The following is a 14,591-nucleotide window of genomic DNA, read 5'->3' on the forward strand; positions in this document are numbered from 1 at the left end:
TGGAAGGCCAGCAGGCCTATACGTACACATTGTCTCCCCTCTGTGATGTCTGTCTCCCAGAGCAGGAAGGGCAACAAATGACCCTGCTGCCAAAGAAGGCCCCAGGTCAACAGCCATAAAGGACACTTAAGAGTAGGGTTCAGAACCTTGGTAACCAGCGTGGACAGACAGGCAGCCACTGAGCATTAGATGCCTCCATGTTAATTTGCAGGGCTTCACTTTTTTTTTTTCTTATGAAGAGCTCTTCTATTTGGCTGTGAGCTACTTTAATGTTGATGAAAAATCAAACTGAGTCAGGGTGTGCGCATGGTGGGGAGGAGAACATAATAGAAATGAACGTCCCACCCATTTCCTGGGCTCGCAGCAGACGTGCAGTTCAAATGTTGGATACCCGTCCTTGAACTTCCCAGAATTCCCCTCTGGGTGTGGGAGCAAGAAGCAAAAATCAATTGCTCCCCACTTTCATGCTGTTGGGGGTGACCTGGTCCAGCCATCCTCCGGAGCCAAACACAGTGCAGAGGTGCAGGGCACAAGGTGGTTAGAGACTCCGTGGGCATGGACAGCTGCTCCCAGGTGCCTGAGAGGAAGCCCTAAGGGGGGTTCCTAACCCGCGCCCAGGGGAGACTTATTCTGTTGTCCGATTTGAAAGGTGCGTGACCCACAGACGTAACCAGGCACTCTCCCCCAGCCTGGTCTCCCCAGCAGGGGTCCCCCTCTGCCGCCTTACTGTGGTCTTGGGCCGGGGGCTGCCCATGCTCCTCTGGACCTCGTCAGCCACGTTGACCCGCAGGTAGGTGTTGGGCGTGTTGAGCCAGCGGGTCTTTTCTTTTTGCTGCTTCTGGGCGTGTTGCCGCAGGGCGGGCACCGGGGTGCCGTCCTCCTCAAACACGAAGGCTGTGACTGTGGCCGGAATTTCCACCTCACTTTTGTGTTTGGTTTTCTCTTGCACAAAGGGGTAGCGGTATGTGTAGCCTGTTCTGTAGCCCTAAAAAGGACAGAAAGAGAACCCCTTAGTGGGAGAAATGGTCTGTATGCACCTGCGTGCCCCCCAAGGCACTTCACCCCCTTCTGTCTAATCACTGGGTTTAAACCTGTCTCCACAGTACAACCTAGACCTTGCTGCTTCCCTGGTGTGTCTCGGAATTGTTCCTTCCTTGGTGTCCCAACCTCTCCCTTCCTCCACCCCAATGAGCCCTCTGATCAGGGCTGAGAAAATCCCTGGAACCTTGTGAACTTCCAGAGAGCTCCTTATCTAAACAGAACCCCAACTATGCATCTGGTGCAGTGGTTCCCAACCCCGCTGCACATGGGAACCACGTGGGAGCTCTAAGAATGCTGATAGCTGAGCTCTCCTCAGACCTGCTCATTTCAATGGGTGATGGTACGGTCTGGGCTATAGGGGTTTTAAGTTTCCCAGCTGATTCTAACAGCCAGCCCTCCCTTCCTCAACTCTAAGACTTGGAACCCTGAAATCTGACTCAGGAACATTCCTGTCTCCTAAGCAAGACCATGTGAGAACGAACACTCAGGAATCTTGGCATCTGACGGAACAATTCTTACTTCTGTCCATCTTCTCTAATTCTGCTTTGCTCTTTTTTGAATAACTAGTAAAACTGGATGTTTTAAATTACATTTAATGGCCACTTGAATCTCTTCCTTTGTAAATGGTGCTCTTGGTTCATTTTTCTGCTGAGCTGTTTTTCTTTTTCACATTGATTTGTAATATCTCTTTACATTATGTTGACTGTCACAGATGTTGCAAATATTTATCTCCACAGTTTGTTTTTCAGCTTTGTTTATGGTGGGGGGAGTGGTTTAGAAAAATGCTAATTTTGAATTTTAATGTAATCATATCTGTCAGTATTTGTCATCATGATTTCAGACTTTCCTGCCATGCTTGACAAAGTCTGCCCCAGCACAAGAACATCAAAAATATTAATCTAGCCTAGATGGTGTCACGTCATCAGCTAAATTGCTAGCCCCTAGAAGAAGGAAGAATGTCTTAAAATTCTTTTGTGTCTTTTAAATCCCACTCCTAGGCACATCCCAGTTAACTCCTGTAATGACTGATTCATTCAATCATTACAATAGGATATTGTTATAATGCTGCTCACCAGGAATAAGGAAATTTGTGGTATTATGTGTTTTCTGCGTTAAAGTCATAAGAACTAACTACGTAATAAGAGAGGCTCTGTGGCTCTGACTTTTGTCGGATTACTACTTCTTTTACCAACCAATATCTTCTTACCCCTTCTCCAAAGAGCACTCTGCAGGTACGATGACTTCCACAGCCCTGAGACGGGGGTAGCGAAGGCCATCTCAACTACTATTACAATGACCACAAATTCTAAGTCAAGTTGCCAAGCAATGAGGCTTCAACATTGTAACCGTGATGTTGGCAGTTCTGATGCCCACCTAATGCCTCCTACTGACTGGCCCTGGGGCTAAGCCTCAACAGACTGGACAATGCAGGAGACTCACCAGGTTGTCCAGCATCCTCATGAGGGCCTCAAACTCGTGCTCCCCCAGCCGGCTCTTCTGCATGGGCCCGAAGGTGCTGCCTGCCCACTGCACGGAGCCCACCTCATGGGGTCGGTGTTTCTCCTGCTCCAGGAGGATGAGGTTCTCCACTCCCCCGGCGCTGGACAGAGCGGACACCTGAGGCACAGAGCAGAGCCCTCAACTCGTGTGTGCGCCGGTGCGTGTGTACACACACACACACACACGCGCGCGCGCGCGCATGCATTTACCTAAGCTCATGAGTGTAACAGAGAGTGGGGATAAGGGAAGATTAGAAACAGAAATGGGCTGGAAAACCGAGCTGTATTTGGCTTTTTCCTCCCAGAGGAAAAGCCACCCCAAATTTGTTGGGCATGAACCCATTCCAGGGAAAGAGCTACCAGCAGCTCCTTTCTCAATGTTACTTCTTAGAGACTATAAAGGACATAGCAAGTGTTAAACCTAAGACTAAAACAATATAGAGAACTGAAAGTGACCTGGGTTACAGACCAACTTCAAATTGTGATCATTCTGGGGGCGGTGGGAGCATGGGATTAAAAAAGGCTCTAAAGGGGACTTAAAGTCTTGTCTGTAATATTGTATTTCCTTAAGAGGAAAAGATCTGAAGCAAAAAGGCTGTTAATGTTTGTTAAATCTGAGTGGTGGGTAGCAGGTATATGCTATTATATTATTCTCTGCATTTTTCTGTGTGTTTGAAATATCTCCCACTTTTAAAAAAGTCACTTGAGAGAAACAGACTGGCTTCTAGGCCATGAAATATGAGTGCAGCCTGATGGCTGAATTAACAGGTCGCAGGAAGAGGGCGTCTTCCATGATGGGATCAGCCAGTCAAGGAAACCCGGAGGAGACGGGGGGAGTGCTGACCGTGCACAGCCGGGCACTGTGTAAGGGGAGGCAGCTTTCACCAACGGACTTAGAGTGTTTGTCCCACTGTCCAGGGGCACCCCTCGACACAGGTGGTCGCAGGCAAAGAACTTATGAGTATCAGGGCAAGAGGTGTGTGTATACAGCAGGCAATTTAAAAATGATTCTAAAAAACATTCATAGATCTAACGAAGTCCCTTATTTTCTAACTCCATGGCCATATAATAGTACATTCTGTTTACTCCTCATATCTGCCATTCAGATATAATTGGTTGTGATTTGGCTTCCTGGGCAAGTTCAGCTACAGAAAGTAGCTGAGCCAGGATTTTTATGCTTGTATCAATATACTAGCATTCTAATTAATATTTGATATTCCCTGTAAGCCTGCTCCTACTGTATAAGCCTTCAGAGTTTCAGTTTTTGTGACAGTTGTTTTTGTTTGTTTGTTTTGTTGAAAATGAAAGGATATACTTCAGCTTGCTGATGAACACAGATCTATGATCCCATGAGGATCCAGGACACACCCTAGACTGTGTTAAATTCACCAGTGTAACAAGTGGCCCCTATGAGACTTCCTGGAGGCCAGAGGTTCCCAAGGAGACCTCATCACCCTGTGAAGAGAAGGAAGCTAGAGCTCTAATTTCCCACACCCTTTTTATGCAAGACATGTGTCCAATGGAAGGCTCTGTTTTTAACCCTGGTAAAGATAGAGACCCTAGAGGTCATTTATTCCATTCTCCCACCACCAGTTAGAGTCCTTGTCTGATTTCCCTAGGAGGTAATCAGCTGCATGCTTGGGGAGACACCTATTGTACTCTGCCCAAGTTTTAGAGGGTCACAGTGAGTTGACATAGGTTATAGCGGGTTGAAATCTACTGGTCCCAGTTCTGCACTCTGCTGCCACGTTTGCTAATTCTGAAGTCCCTCTCGCCCAGCACTGAGGCTCGGGCACCCTCAGAGGTAGTGAATTCCACCGGCTGGCCAGTTTACCTAGTTCCTCTTGGACCCCATCTTGCCTAGGCAGGACTTCAGCCTGGGACCCGAAACCCTGACTTGAGACGCCAGCGCTCTGAAAAGAGGTCCTGTCAGCTGACCCTTCTCACCAACTCTTACTGCCCTGAGAGGCAGCGCAATGCAGTACAGTGTTTAAGGGTACAGCTTCAGGCACCAGGCTGCCTGCGTTTGAATCCTGGCTCTGCCACTTACTTACTGTGTAACGCTGGGCAGTGATTTACCCTCTCTGTGCCTGTTTGCTCATCTGTAAAATGAAAATAGTACTACCTACCTCATGATGATGATTGAAGGTAGTATTTGTAAGGCACTTAGAAAAGCACCTGGTGCATATAGAATGCCACATAAGTGTTTATCACAAATAAATTATGAGGCTTTACCATGGAGGATTGAGAAACAATATCCCCTGGGTACTTGTCGTTCATGGAGGAAAAGGCAGCCGCCCACATCCTTGCAAGTGCTGCCTCCTCCCACCTCCCTCTCCCTCCACTGGTTTCCATGGTGATGGGTAGCAGATGGAGAACTGCCTGAGCTTCTTCCCATCTGCCTGTAAGCAGAGCAGGGAGCTGCTCTCTCAGCTGGGGATGACCCAGTTTCCTGGAACCCTAAGTTGATGGGGAGCAAAGAGAACACTGTCCCAAGAGGACAAAATAGGCTCTTAGCCTTGAACCACTAAAATGACCACAATCATGTTTGCTTATCTGTCAAAGTCACTGAGGGAGAAAACTAAACCCACAATGGAAAGAGAATTTCAGTGCTGGCCCTTCAACCAGAAATGACCTGGCCAGATGCTGGGATCTCAAGAGCACTTGCAAACTGCCAGTACCTGGGATCTTCCATGCCTTAAATCTCTGGTCTAACCTTGCCGGGCTTCCTTCCATACCTTCCAGCTTTATTTCTCCCTGTAGAAGCCTCCCTGCTCCCCCAGCTAAAAGGAGCCACTAGAGCTTTTCTGGGGGTTATCTGCCTTCATCGCCTGATGCACTTTACCAAGGTCACATCAAACCAGTCTTAACTGAAAAGAAAGTGGCAGCTGGAAGAGCCAAGAGAAGCAGCTGGTGGACTGTCAGCTTGGCCCTTTCATCTCCACGTTTGCTAGGTGGCCATCCTGCCTTTGGTTAAATTGCACGGTGCCCATTTCTGAGGGTCTGGAGCCTAGGACAGACACCCTTCACCATGGGGAAGTCCATGGCATTCCTCTCCATCCATTCTTAGGGCAGGGCTGTCTTTGCAAAGAGATAAGAACTATTCCTCATGAGAGCTTCTTTTTCAGAAGGAAGGTGGGGAACTCTTAAAGAGCTCGGATGTGGGGTAGGGAAAGTGGGCATATCTGCTAGGTTCCTGCATCAGTCAGAGGTCAGAGCTCAGGGCCAGCATCACCGGTTAGGGGGCAAGAAGGCCACCACATCAGCAGGGCACTGCTTTGGTCCTATTCTACCTTCTCCTGTTCTGACCATTGCTGGGTGTGTTTTTTGGGGGGTAGGGATAGGGGGATAGTCTCATACTACCTCCTCTAACACCTCTTTATCACTGTCTTAACAACTATCCTCTCAACATATTCCTTTAAAAATCACTGAGAAAGGAACCACTTGTGGAGCCTTCATTAGGGATGCTTCTGGAATAATCTTCTTCCAGTAACTCCCAAGAGAAAGGCAGGCCTTCTCCCTGGGGTGCTGCTGTACCCAGACCAGCCAGGTGAGGGCAGATGGGACACTAAAAGGGCCCTGAAGAGAGCTGACTCATCCTGGAGCAACAAAACTCCCCTTCTGTCAACTGAGTACCCAATATGCCATCAGCAAAACCTCTCCTTTGTCTGAAAGGCTGTCTTCTAGGCCCCACATCTGCAGTTGAGGAAACAGAGGCTCATAGAGGACGAGTCCCTGACCCAAGGGCACACAGCCCAGAGTTGGATGAAGCCCAGTCAGCTGTGCAAGGCCCCCTACACACCTCTCACATCTTGCCACACTGAAAGGAGCGTGTGCTAGTTTATCCAACACCACCGATCCGATAAAGCTGTAGGATTTGTGTCTATTTTCCTAATGCTTCTTCACCAACTCCTTTAGGGGTCCCATGACCACTGACACTGCCCCCTGCTTCCACCCAATTTCTCACTGGTTAGGAGAACTTCAAGATTGGCTGCCTTCCTGGCCTTGGGGGTTCCCTGGTGTTTAGCTCCTCATGTCAACACTCTGCCTTGACCTGCGCTCCACTTTTCTTTCTGGACTTGATCATATTCATGGTCTTTGCAAACTAGTGCCCTCAGGGGAAGGGAAGGGGAGGGGAGGGGAGGGAAAGGAAGGGGAGAGGAAGGGAGGGAAGGGGAGGGAAGGGGAGGGGAAGGGAGGGGACGGGAGGGAACCTGTATGTGTGGTGTCTATTGGGCATAGCCAGATGTAACAGGTATATCCCAGGTAATATGTGAGCATGGTAAGAACTTTTATCTGTCCTATTATGGTTCCTCCTCCTGTCCACATGATGAGCCCAGACAGTTCCCTATTCTGGGCACTGACCCCCAAGAGTGGGTGTTGGTTGTTAGACGATGGCGATACATTCTTTTAAAGCTACAAAATTGCTTGTAAGTGTGAAACGTTAGATGAATAAGGAGGCCCTGAGGCAGAGACGGGCCAGGCTTTCAGATGTCTGGGCTCACAGACCTCCCTGAAACACAGCTAACGGGGGCGGCCTTTGCTTACAGGCCACTGTCAGAGCCACTCCTCAGAGTCCCCAGAGGAACTTGCTCACCTGTATCTCACATGCAGCCTGCAGGTGGAAGATCTTATAAAATGCCTCCTCCACGGTGTCACCTAGAGCAACTACGCCATGGTTTCTTAGCACCAGGATCTGTAGAGGAGCAAACGGCCAATTAAAACTTTAAGCCTTCTAAACTTTAGTTAAGGAGGAGAGATTTTCATTTCATTCAGGTCAATTTCCATATCCAGTCCCGGAGCATGCCCCTCATCTCCTAGTTTCTTATCCCTACTCAAACACCCCGGTGTACCCCATGTGTAAAATCATGTGTGATTTTAACCCTAAACAATCACCCCAAGAAATAGAAGATTTATTTTAGTACTGAGACTAAATAGTTTGGTGGATTTCTTTGGGCAATTCCTGAGTTTTTAGGCCTTGGAGAGCGCAGAAGTCTAAAAAACTAGTGTTTGTGTTAAAGTAAATGACATTGTTTGATGTCCAATATGAAGATCCAACCTCAAAAGCAACTCCTTGGCCCTGTAAGTTAGTCAACCTGGAAGTCAAAACCTGACTCTCTAAGAGGTTACTCTGCAGAAACAGGTGGGGAACCTGAGTCCCTGATGACAGGTCAAGTGACCTCACTGGACATTGGCTTTCTTCTCCATAAACTCAATGAGACCCTGGCAGCTCTAAGATCCTACAGTTCTATGAAAGAGGCCATGGTGACCTTCTAATCTAACTCACTGGTTTTACAGTAGAGGAACTAGAAGCCTAAAGAAATTGAAAGGTTCCCATCTATTTGGGGGCAGAATGGGAACTAGAACCCAGGTATTATCACTGTGGGTGTGATATTTCTGACTCAGCCAGGGACAGGCAGATAAAAGGAGGGAAAACTCAGAAGTAAATTTATCCCAAGAGTTTGATTCCCCGAGGTCCAGGTGAGAAAAATTCTTGGTTGGTTTTATCCTCGAGAACTCTCTGAAACCAGCCGATGCCCACCTGGGAGCTGGGACATAGATCCATGTATTGGACCTGTCCCTGCAGACCTGGGCTGAGGCCTGCTCATCACATCCTCTCTTGCAATAAACAGTGGAAGTTTTTCCTCTCAAGTGCCAGAGAAATGGAAAGAGACGATGACTCTGGCCCACAAGATTTTGCAGAGAACAAATGCCCCATCTTTCAAACTCTTGTAGCAGTTCACAGAATTGAACATTTCATCCCTCCCTGGGCGCTGTTCATGGGGCTTTAGAGACTGTCAGGAGAGAGTGGCAGGGATTTCTCCATGTCAGAGACGGGAAGACAGGGACTCTCAGATGGAAATGACAGTGAGTGCCTTTTGAGGATGGGAGCAGGAGTCCATCAACCCAGGTTTGGCTCCTAAACTTCCTATACTTAGCTGACCACCCCCAAATATGTACTGTTATAAAATAGATCTTTAGACTTTGACCAAACAATAATGGGATTCTGTTTTTCTCTATCAAGTTAGGGGGGAAAAAAGTGATAACACTCAACTATGGGGAGACCGCAGAGAAACTGCATTCTTATATACAGTGGCACCTTGGTTTTCAAATGTAATCCATTCCAGAAGACTGTTCGAGTTCTGAAACGTTTGAGTTCAAAAACCAAGGGATCCACAGCCGACAGCTAGGCCTCAGGACCTTGCCCTCAGTGGAAGCTGTGTGGCATGTTTGATTTCTGAGGTGTGTTCAAAAACCGAAGCATTTTCTTCTGGGTTTATTGCGTTCATAAACCGAAATGTTCATCAACTGAGATGTCCAAAAACCGAGATACCACTGTACTAGATGTTGTGAGGTGGAGAGAACTTGGCCAATGCGAGATAAGGATTTTAAAATATGCATTCATAGAAACTGACCCTAAGGAAATCATCTCGAGCATATACATAGATGTAGCTGAAAGAATTTTCATCACAGCATTGTTTACATCAAGAGAAAATTTTGGGGGGAAAGCCCTTCCAATGTCCAATCATAGAGGATTGTTCAGGTAAATGGTGACACAATCATTCATACAATGAAAGATAATTTAATCATTCAAAAAAGTGATGTAGAAAATATTTAATACTATACAAAGGTGTTCACTGTAAATTGCTCAGGGAAAAAGGAGAATATATTCTATGATCCTAGTTTGGAAATATATGTGAATATATTTGGGGTGTGTACCACAATCTCAGGGCAGTGCAATAGAGGGAATTCTATTTCATTTTTTAATGTACAATTTCTAAACATCGTCCAGTGAACATATGTCGCTTGTAACATGGACTTTTGGCAATCCCACCCCGAAACATCTTCCCAGAACAGCTGAGCCAAACCTTGCAGGTGGGTCCAAGGCACTTCTGCAGGTTGATCCGATCTGCTTCCTGCTCCATTTCACCATTGAAGTCATAATAGGCCATGTCCCCCACCAGCAGGGCGTTGTGGGAGACCGGCAGGAGGCCGCACTTCATGGCTGACACCTTCGTGAGACGGTCGAATGGTTAGTACCTGTAGCTCCCCCAGTGCCTTTCCTCAGAGGGGCACAGTCAAGCTCTACTCTGGGGATGGGGATGGGGACCCTTTGACTCTCCTCCAGCTGGCTGGGGTCATGCTTTCTGGCTGCTTCCTCTAACGTCCTTCCATCTCAGTTTTCACAGCAGCCACATCAATATATCACTTTCTAAATTGCTGCAAAGAATGCACTTTTACAGCTGCCAGCCCCCTGCTGTGCTCTTGTCCTAAGAGGCAGGGGCTGGTGGAGTTGGCACCAGGCTGGGGTAAAGCGGGGTCCAGGTCCCCTGGGGTTGGTTGGTGGAGACCCTCAGCCTTGAGGTCAGTGCAGAAATAGCCACGCTCCTCACTAACAGGGAGGCCCACGTGAAACTGCATTTTACTATCAACGAGGCAGTAAAGGTGCCAGGGAACAGAGTTAAAACACTAGTGTATCCCCATGCCCCATGCTCTGCCTTTTGTTAAAAGCAAGGAGAGGTTTGGAAGAGCCTCTTGGCCTTTTTCACTCATTTTGCCCCAGCAGTAAGCCCAGGCTCTGCACACTTGGTGCAAAGACATCATCCAGTCTTGGGCCAAATTCTGGAAGGTCTCAGTGCTCGTAATGAATGCACGTTGCTGAGAAAACCACAGGCCAGTGATGAGCCTGCTCTGCCCCTGTAGGTATGTGGCCTGGGGGTGGACACAATGGCGTAAAGGTGGAGACAATCAGAACTGGTTGTCTGCTGTCTTTCCAGGTGATGCTGCAGTGTCTTAGGCACACAGGGAGAAATTACCAGAGACCCTGAGGGAACAGCCTGCTCCTTGGGGAGGGGGGAGTCTTTATTCTACTCTCTCCCAGTTTTCCTTGCCCCCATCCCCAGATCTCAGCCAACCTGGGCTATGAAAAGTGAACAAGTCCAGGTTCCCAACATCCGATCTCCTATCAAGATCTCTCCTCACCAGAACCCGGGCTGGGGAAAGGGGTGGGGCTGGGTGCAGGTGCCAGCCCTGGGTCCAACAGGCAGCCATGAGTAGAGAGACCGAAAAGGTGCAGTCACCTGGGTAGGTGCTGCCAGTCTGTGTATGTGGCGGGGTGAGGGATGCAGCGGGGTTGACATTATACACCTGTACCTTCTCTCCCCAAACCAAGACTCTGTAGTTAGAAAAATGGAGAGGATTCGGGTCCCCACATTGGGTGCCCCTTCTCCTCACTTCGGTGTGAGTTCCAGAAAATCTTTCCAGAACTGTTGAAATGAGGAGATTGTTTCTAGCTTGGGGGCCTTGTCTTTCCTCAGGGGGCATCTCAGAGAAGCAGGTAACGTGGTTCGTTGCTGGCCTCCGGGAGTGAAACGCTGGCTGAAGAGCCCACACTCACCGCGGCCGTGGCCGGCGTGTGCAGGTGGATGACGCAGCGCACGTCGGGTCTGGCGGCGTAGATGGCCGAGTGCAGACAGAAGCCCGTGGTGTCCACTGGGAAGCAGCTGCTGCCCTTCTCCACCACCTCTCCCAGGATGTTCACCTTGATCTGGGCCAGGGAAGAGGAGAGACTTAAGGGCCAGGGGACAGCACTCACTCCCCTCCCAGCAGGTGGGCCAGCACAGCTACCCGCTGTATTCAGTCATCCACCACTCCTGAGCAATGGCTGTGCTCAGTGCTGGGGGAGAAAGAGACCCAGCTCCTGCCCTCAGTGAGTGCCCAGGCCAGCAGGGAACACGGGGGCTAATGATTCAGCATGAAAAATGCTACAGCAGAGTTTGTCAAACTTTACTGTGCATCAGAAACACCTGGAGATCCTGTCAGAATGGAGATTCTGACTCAGCAGGCGAAGGATGGGGCCTGAGAGCCTGCCTTTGACAAGCTCCCAACTGACACTCAGGCTGCTGGTCCACAGACCACACTTTGAGTAGCAAGGTGCCGGACTAGAGTCATCCGTAAATTCTCTAAAAGCAGATGGGAGGAAGCTTTAATCCTGGGAAAATGGGGGAAGCAGAGAAGCCTTCCCAAGAGAGTAATATCTCAGCTCTGCATTCTCTTCTGAAATTTTTAAAAAATTTTATTAAATTTATGGAGCGACACTGGTTAATAAAATTATATAGGTTTCAGGTGTACAATTTTATGGTACATCATCTGTATATTCCATTGTGTGTTCACCACCCCAAGTCAAGTCTCCTTCCAGCACCGTCAGCTTTTCTTTTTTTGGTTTACTTTTTCTTTTGAATTAAAAAAAAATCATATACAAAGGTAAAGAGAATAGTATAATAAACACCTATTTATCAGTCACCCAAAGGCTAGGTCTTAAAGGACAAGTAGAAAGTAGTCACTGGCTTTATAATCTGCTTCTGACTCCAAGGGGCTAGCGGGCGTCATGGCTAAAAATCCCAGGCTGGAGTGTGTGGGTGTGTGCGCGTGTGGGTGTGCATGCACACACGTACAATTGCTGATAGCTCTGGCTGGCTTGGCACACAGTTAGGCTGTGGTGTCCTCCGCTTACCATAAACAATCTCACAGAATATCATCAGAGAAGGTCACTTTTGACTGTGACACAGCAAGACAAAAGACCGATCCTTAATCATGTCTAAGCACAGACAAAACAAACACTGGGTAAGCATAAAAAGGACCGGCACCTCCCTCCTGGCAAACAGGAGACCCTGGAGCTTCTTTACCAAGGGCAGCTTCAGCCTCCTCCATTCTCACCATGGGCCCCCGCCCCTCCCCTGCCTCATAGACTTGCCCCTGCACCTGACAGTGTTCTCGACAAGGCAACACCTCCTTCTCTGAACACTCCCCAAATCACCCAACACAAACCCAAATCCTGAAATGAGTCCCCTCCTGACACCCTCTTGCTGAATACGTCCCCTGGTCCCCAGGGTGCAATCTCCCTGCAGCTGGTACCTAGCTTAACTCATCCAGAAAGGCCTCCCACTCCCAGTCTTTGCGGTACAACCCCAGGCTCAGAGGGCCAGGCACATGTCTTCTCCCTCCTGCTGTGCTTGCTGCCTGCGCCTCTCATTTGGTCTCATGGTGGCATCATGCTCTGGGCACTCAGTTTGTTTTGGTGCCTGTGCATCTTCTTGTCCCACCAGACTGTACGCTTCACAGGGGACAGGACAGCAGTGAGTAATTTGGAGGTGATCTATCTCTATAGAAGAATAGGGGGTGCTGTTATTTCAATAGGAATGAGCAGTGAGATGCCGAACTGTACTCACCAGGCTGGATGCTGTGACTTCACTGCAAGAAACTCCCTTAGGGCTGATGAGAAAGTGGTCCTGCTCCTTGCTGACTCTCATCTAGAGGAAAGACATGGTTCTCGGTGGCAAGAAGGGAGGGGGTCATTTCCAAGGACATTCTGCTTGAATCCTCTCTTCTCTTGAATCCGCTACACCCAAATCTTCCTCTCAAGAACCTTTATCTCCCACCCCTCACCTAAAACCACGAGAGATGAAGAGAACTTGGCCTTTATTTGGAACTAAAGAAATGGAGCTACAAGAAGAACCTCTTGAAGGTCAAAGGTAGCTCTAGAAATAGGACCCAGGAGTTCCCAGCTTCTCATGCAGAGAAATTATCCATTGGCCAGGTTACTTCAGGTGACCACAGTGCTTAGAAACCTTAGAAGTGCTCAGCATTTTGTCCAAAGGCCACCAGTGGTGCCATGACCATGCCTACAGTCAGGAGCTCTACCTTTGGATTTTGTGGGGGCCACACACAATGCCCCACCCCAAGACACTCTCCTCACCGTGACATAGGTGTCGCTCAGCTGGGCCCAGCCATAGAGGTCCAGAAGTCGGTAGACACTGCTGATCTTGCACCGCATGAGCCGTTCCCCCTTGGCCAGGTTCAAGGAGTCGGCTGTGTGGAGGTCATTGATGGGTGTCATCATGGAGAAGCCTGTGAGGGGACAGAGTGGGGACGGGGCAGCTCTTAGGGTCAGGGGCTCCCATCTGCCCCCCCTCCTTGCCCTAGTACTCTCCAAATTCTCACTGGTATTACAACTGCATGAGAGACTTCAATGGGCAGGGAATTCAACATTCTTTCACCTCTACCCAGGTGAGAAAATCCAAAAGACCTCTGCTTATTTGGGTAAGAATGGCATTGCTTTTGGTAAAAAAATCATGACAAGGCTTAAGGACGCAAGAAGAAGGGTTCTCAGAAAGCCAAGCTTACCATAAATCCCAAAGATGGACATTAAATAAAAGCAAAGATACATTTCTGAGTGCATACATGGCTATATTTCATCAGTGAGTTTTCATGAAGAAGTCACTAATCATTAGACCTGCTATTATCACGCTGTTTTAACTATACCATGTGATATAACTTTTTCTCTGATTTGGAAACACAGCAACTAGAACATCAAAGTCAGCCAGGAAGTAAATTCCTCAACTTTTTCTGACAAGTCATAAGCTTCCAGGTGAGTGTGGCTGTGGCTGGCTTCCGGCCTCAGCAGGCCTCATCTGCTTCCCTCCGGATGGGATTCTTCGTTCTCTATGGTTCTCTTTGGGAATTCTGTGACTGTGAAAGGAATCTGGAAATGGACCTAGAGGGTTTGATAGTCTTGTCCTCAGGGCACACAAAGGGTCTAGGATAGGGGTCCAGCCTATACCACTGACTATAATGACTGCTGCCTACAGGCCTCAAGAAGGCCGAAGAGGGCGTCTGAACCCCAGCACTCTGATTTGTCAGTGTCTGGGAACTAATAGGAGAATCAATAGGGAAGTGTTCTGGCTTAAAATGATGTCTGGCTGGGAGCCTCCCAAGGCTGCCACTCCCAGCATCCCATTAAAAACTTTAATGGATGAAAGTGCTCTTTGGAAACTTCCGCCATCTCCATAAACCTCGCTCTTCCACAGTGTGATGTGTGTCCTGGACCAGGTTTGCCACTAGTTGAAATAATGAGATGGTGTGTTAAGATGAGGGTGGACTGGGTGCTGTTGGCTCAACATAAAGCACGCAGAGCAAGCCTGGAGCACCCCTGTCAGGAAAATGCACCCAAAGGGCCTGTGCTTACCAGGGTGGTACACCTCCAGGGCATGT

At 48.6% G+C, this 14,591-nt stretch overlaps 1 protein-coding gene across 1 annotated transcript in view; it reads right to left on the reverse strand.

The window, feature by feature from the left end:
- The window catches only part of ADD2 (adducin 2), an 85,037-nt gene that overhangs the window by 12,268 nt on the left and 58,178 nt on the right, over window positions 1-14,591 (reverse strand). Inside the window, exons 5-11 of the mRNA XM_081157017.1 lie at window positions 13,297-13,448; window positions 12,770-12,850; window positions 10,939-11,088; window positions 9,410-9,553; window positions 7,138-7,236; window positions 2,482-2,658; window positions 728-985 (exon numbers count right to left, since the gene is read on the reverse strand). Of these exons, the coding sequence (XP_081013143.1) occupies window positions 728-985; window positions 2,482-2,658; window positions 7,138-7,236; window positions 9,410-9,553; window positions 10,939-11,088; window positions 12,770-12,850; window positions 13,297-13,448 (1,061 nt within the window). The remainder of the gene's footprint in view (window positions 1-727; window positions 986-2,481; window positions 2,659-7,137; window positions 7,237-9,409; window positions 9,554-10,938; window positions 11,089-12,769; window positions 12,851-13,296; window positions 13,449-14,591) is intronic.

Source organism: Miniopterus schreibersii, assembly GCF_964146895.1.
Source record: "Miniopterus schreibersii genome assembly, chromosome: 13".
Classification (NCBI taxonomy): domain Eukaryota; kingdom Metazoa; phylum Chordata; class Mammalia; order Chiroptera; family Miniopteridae; genus Miniopterus; species Miniopterus schreibersii.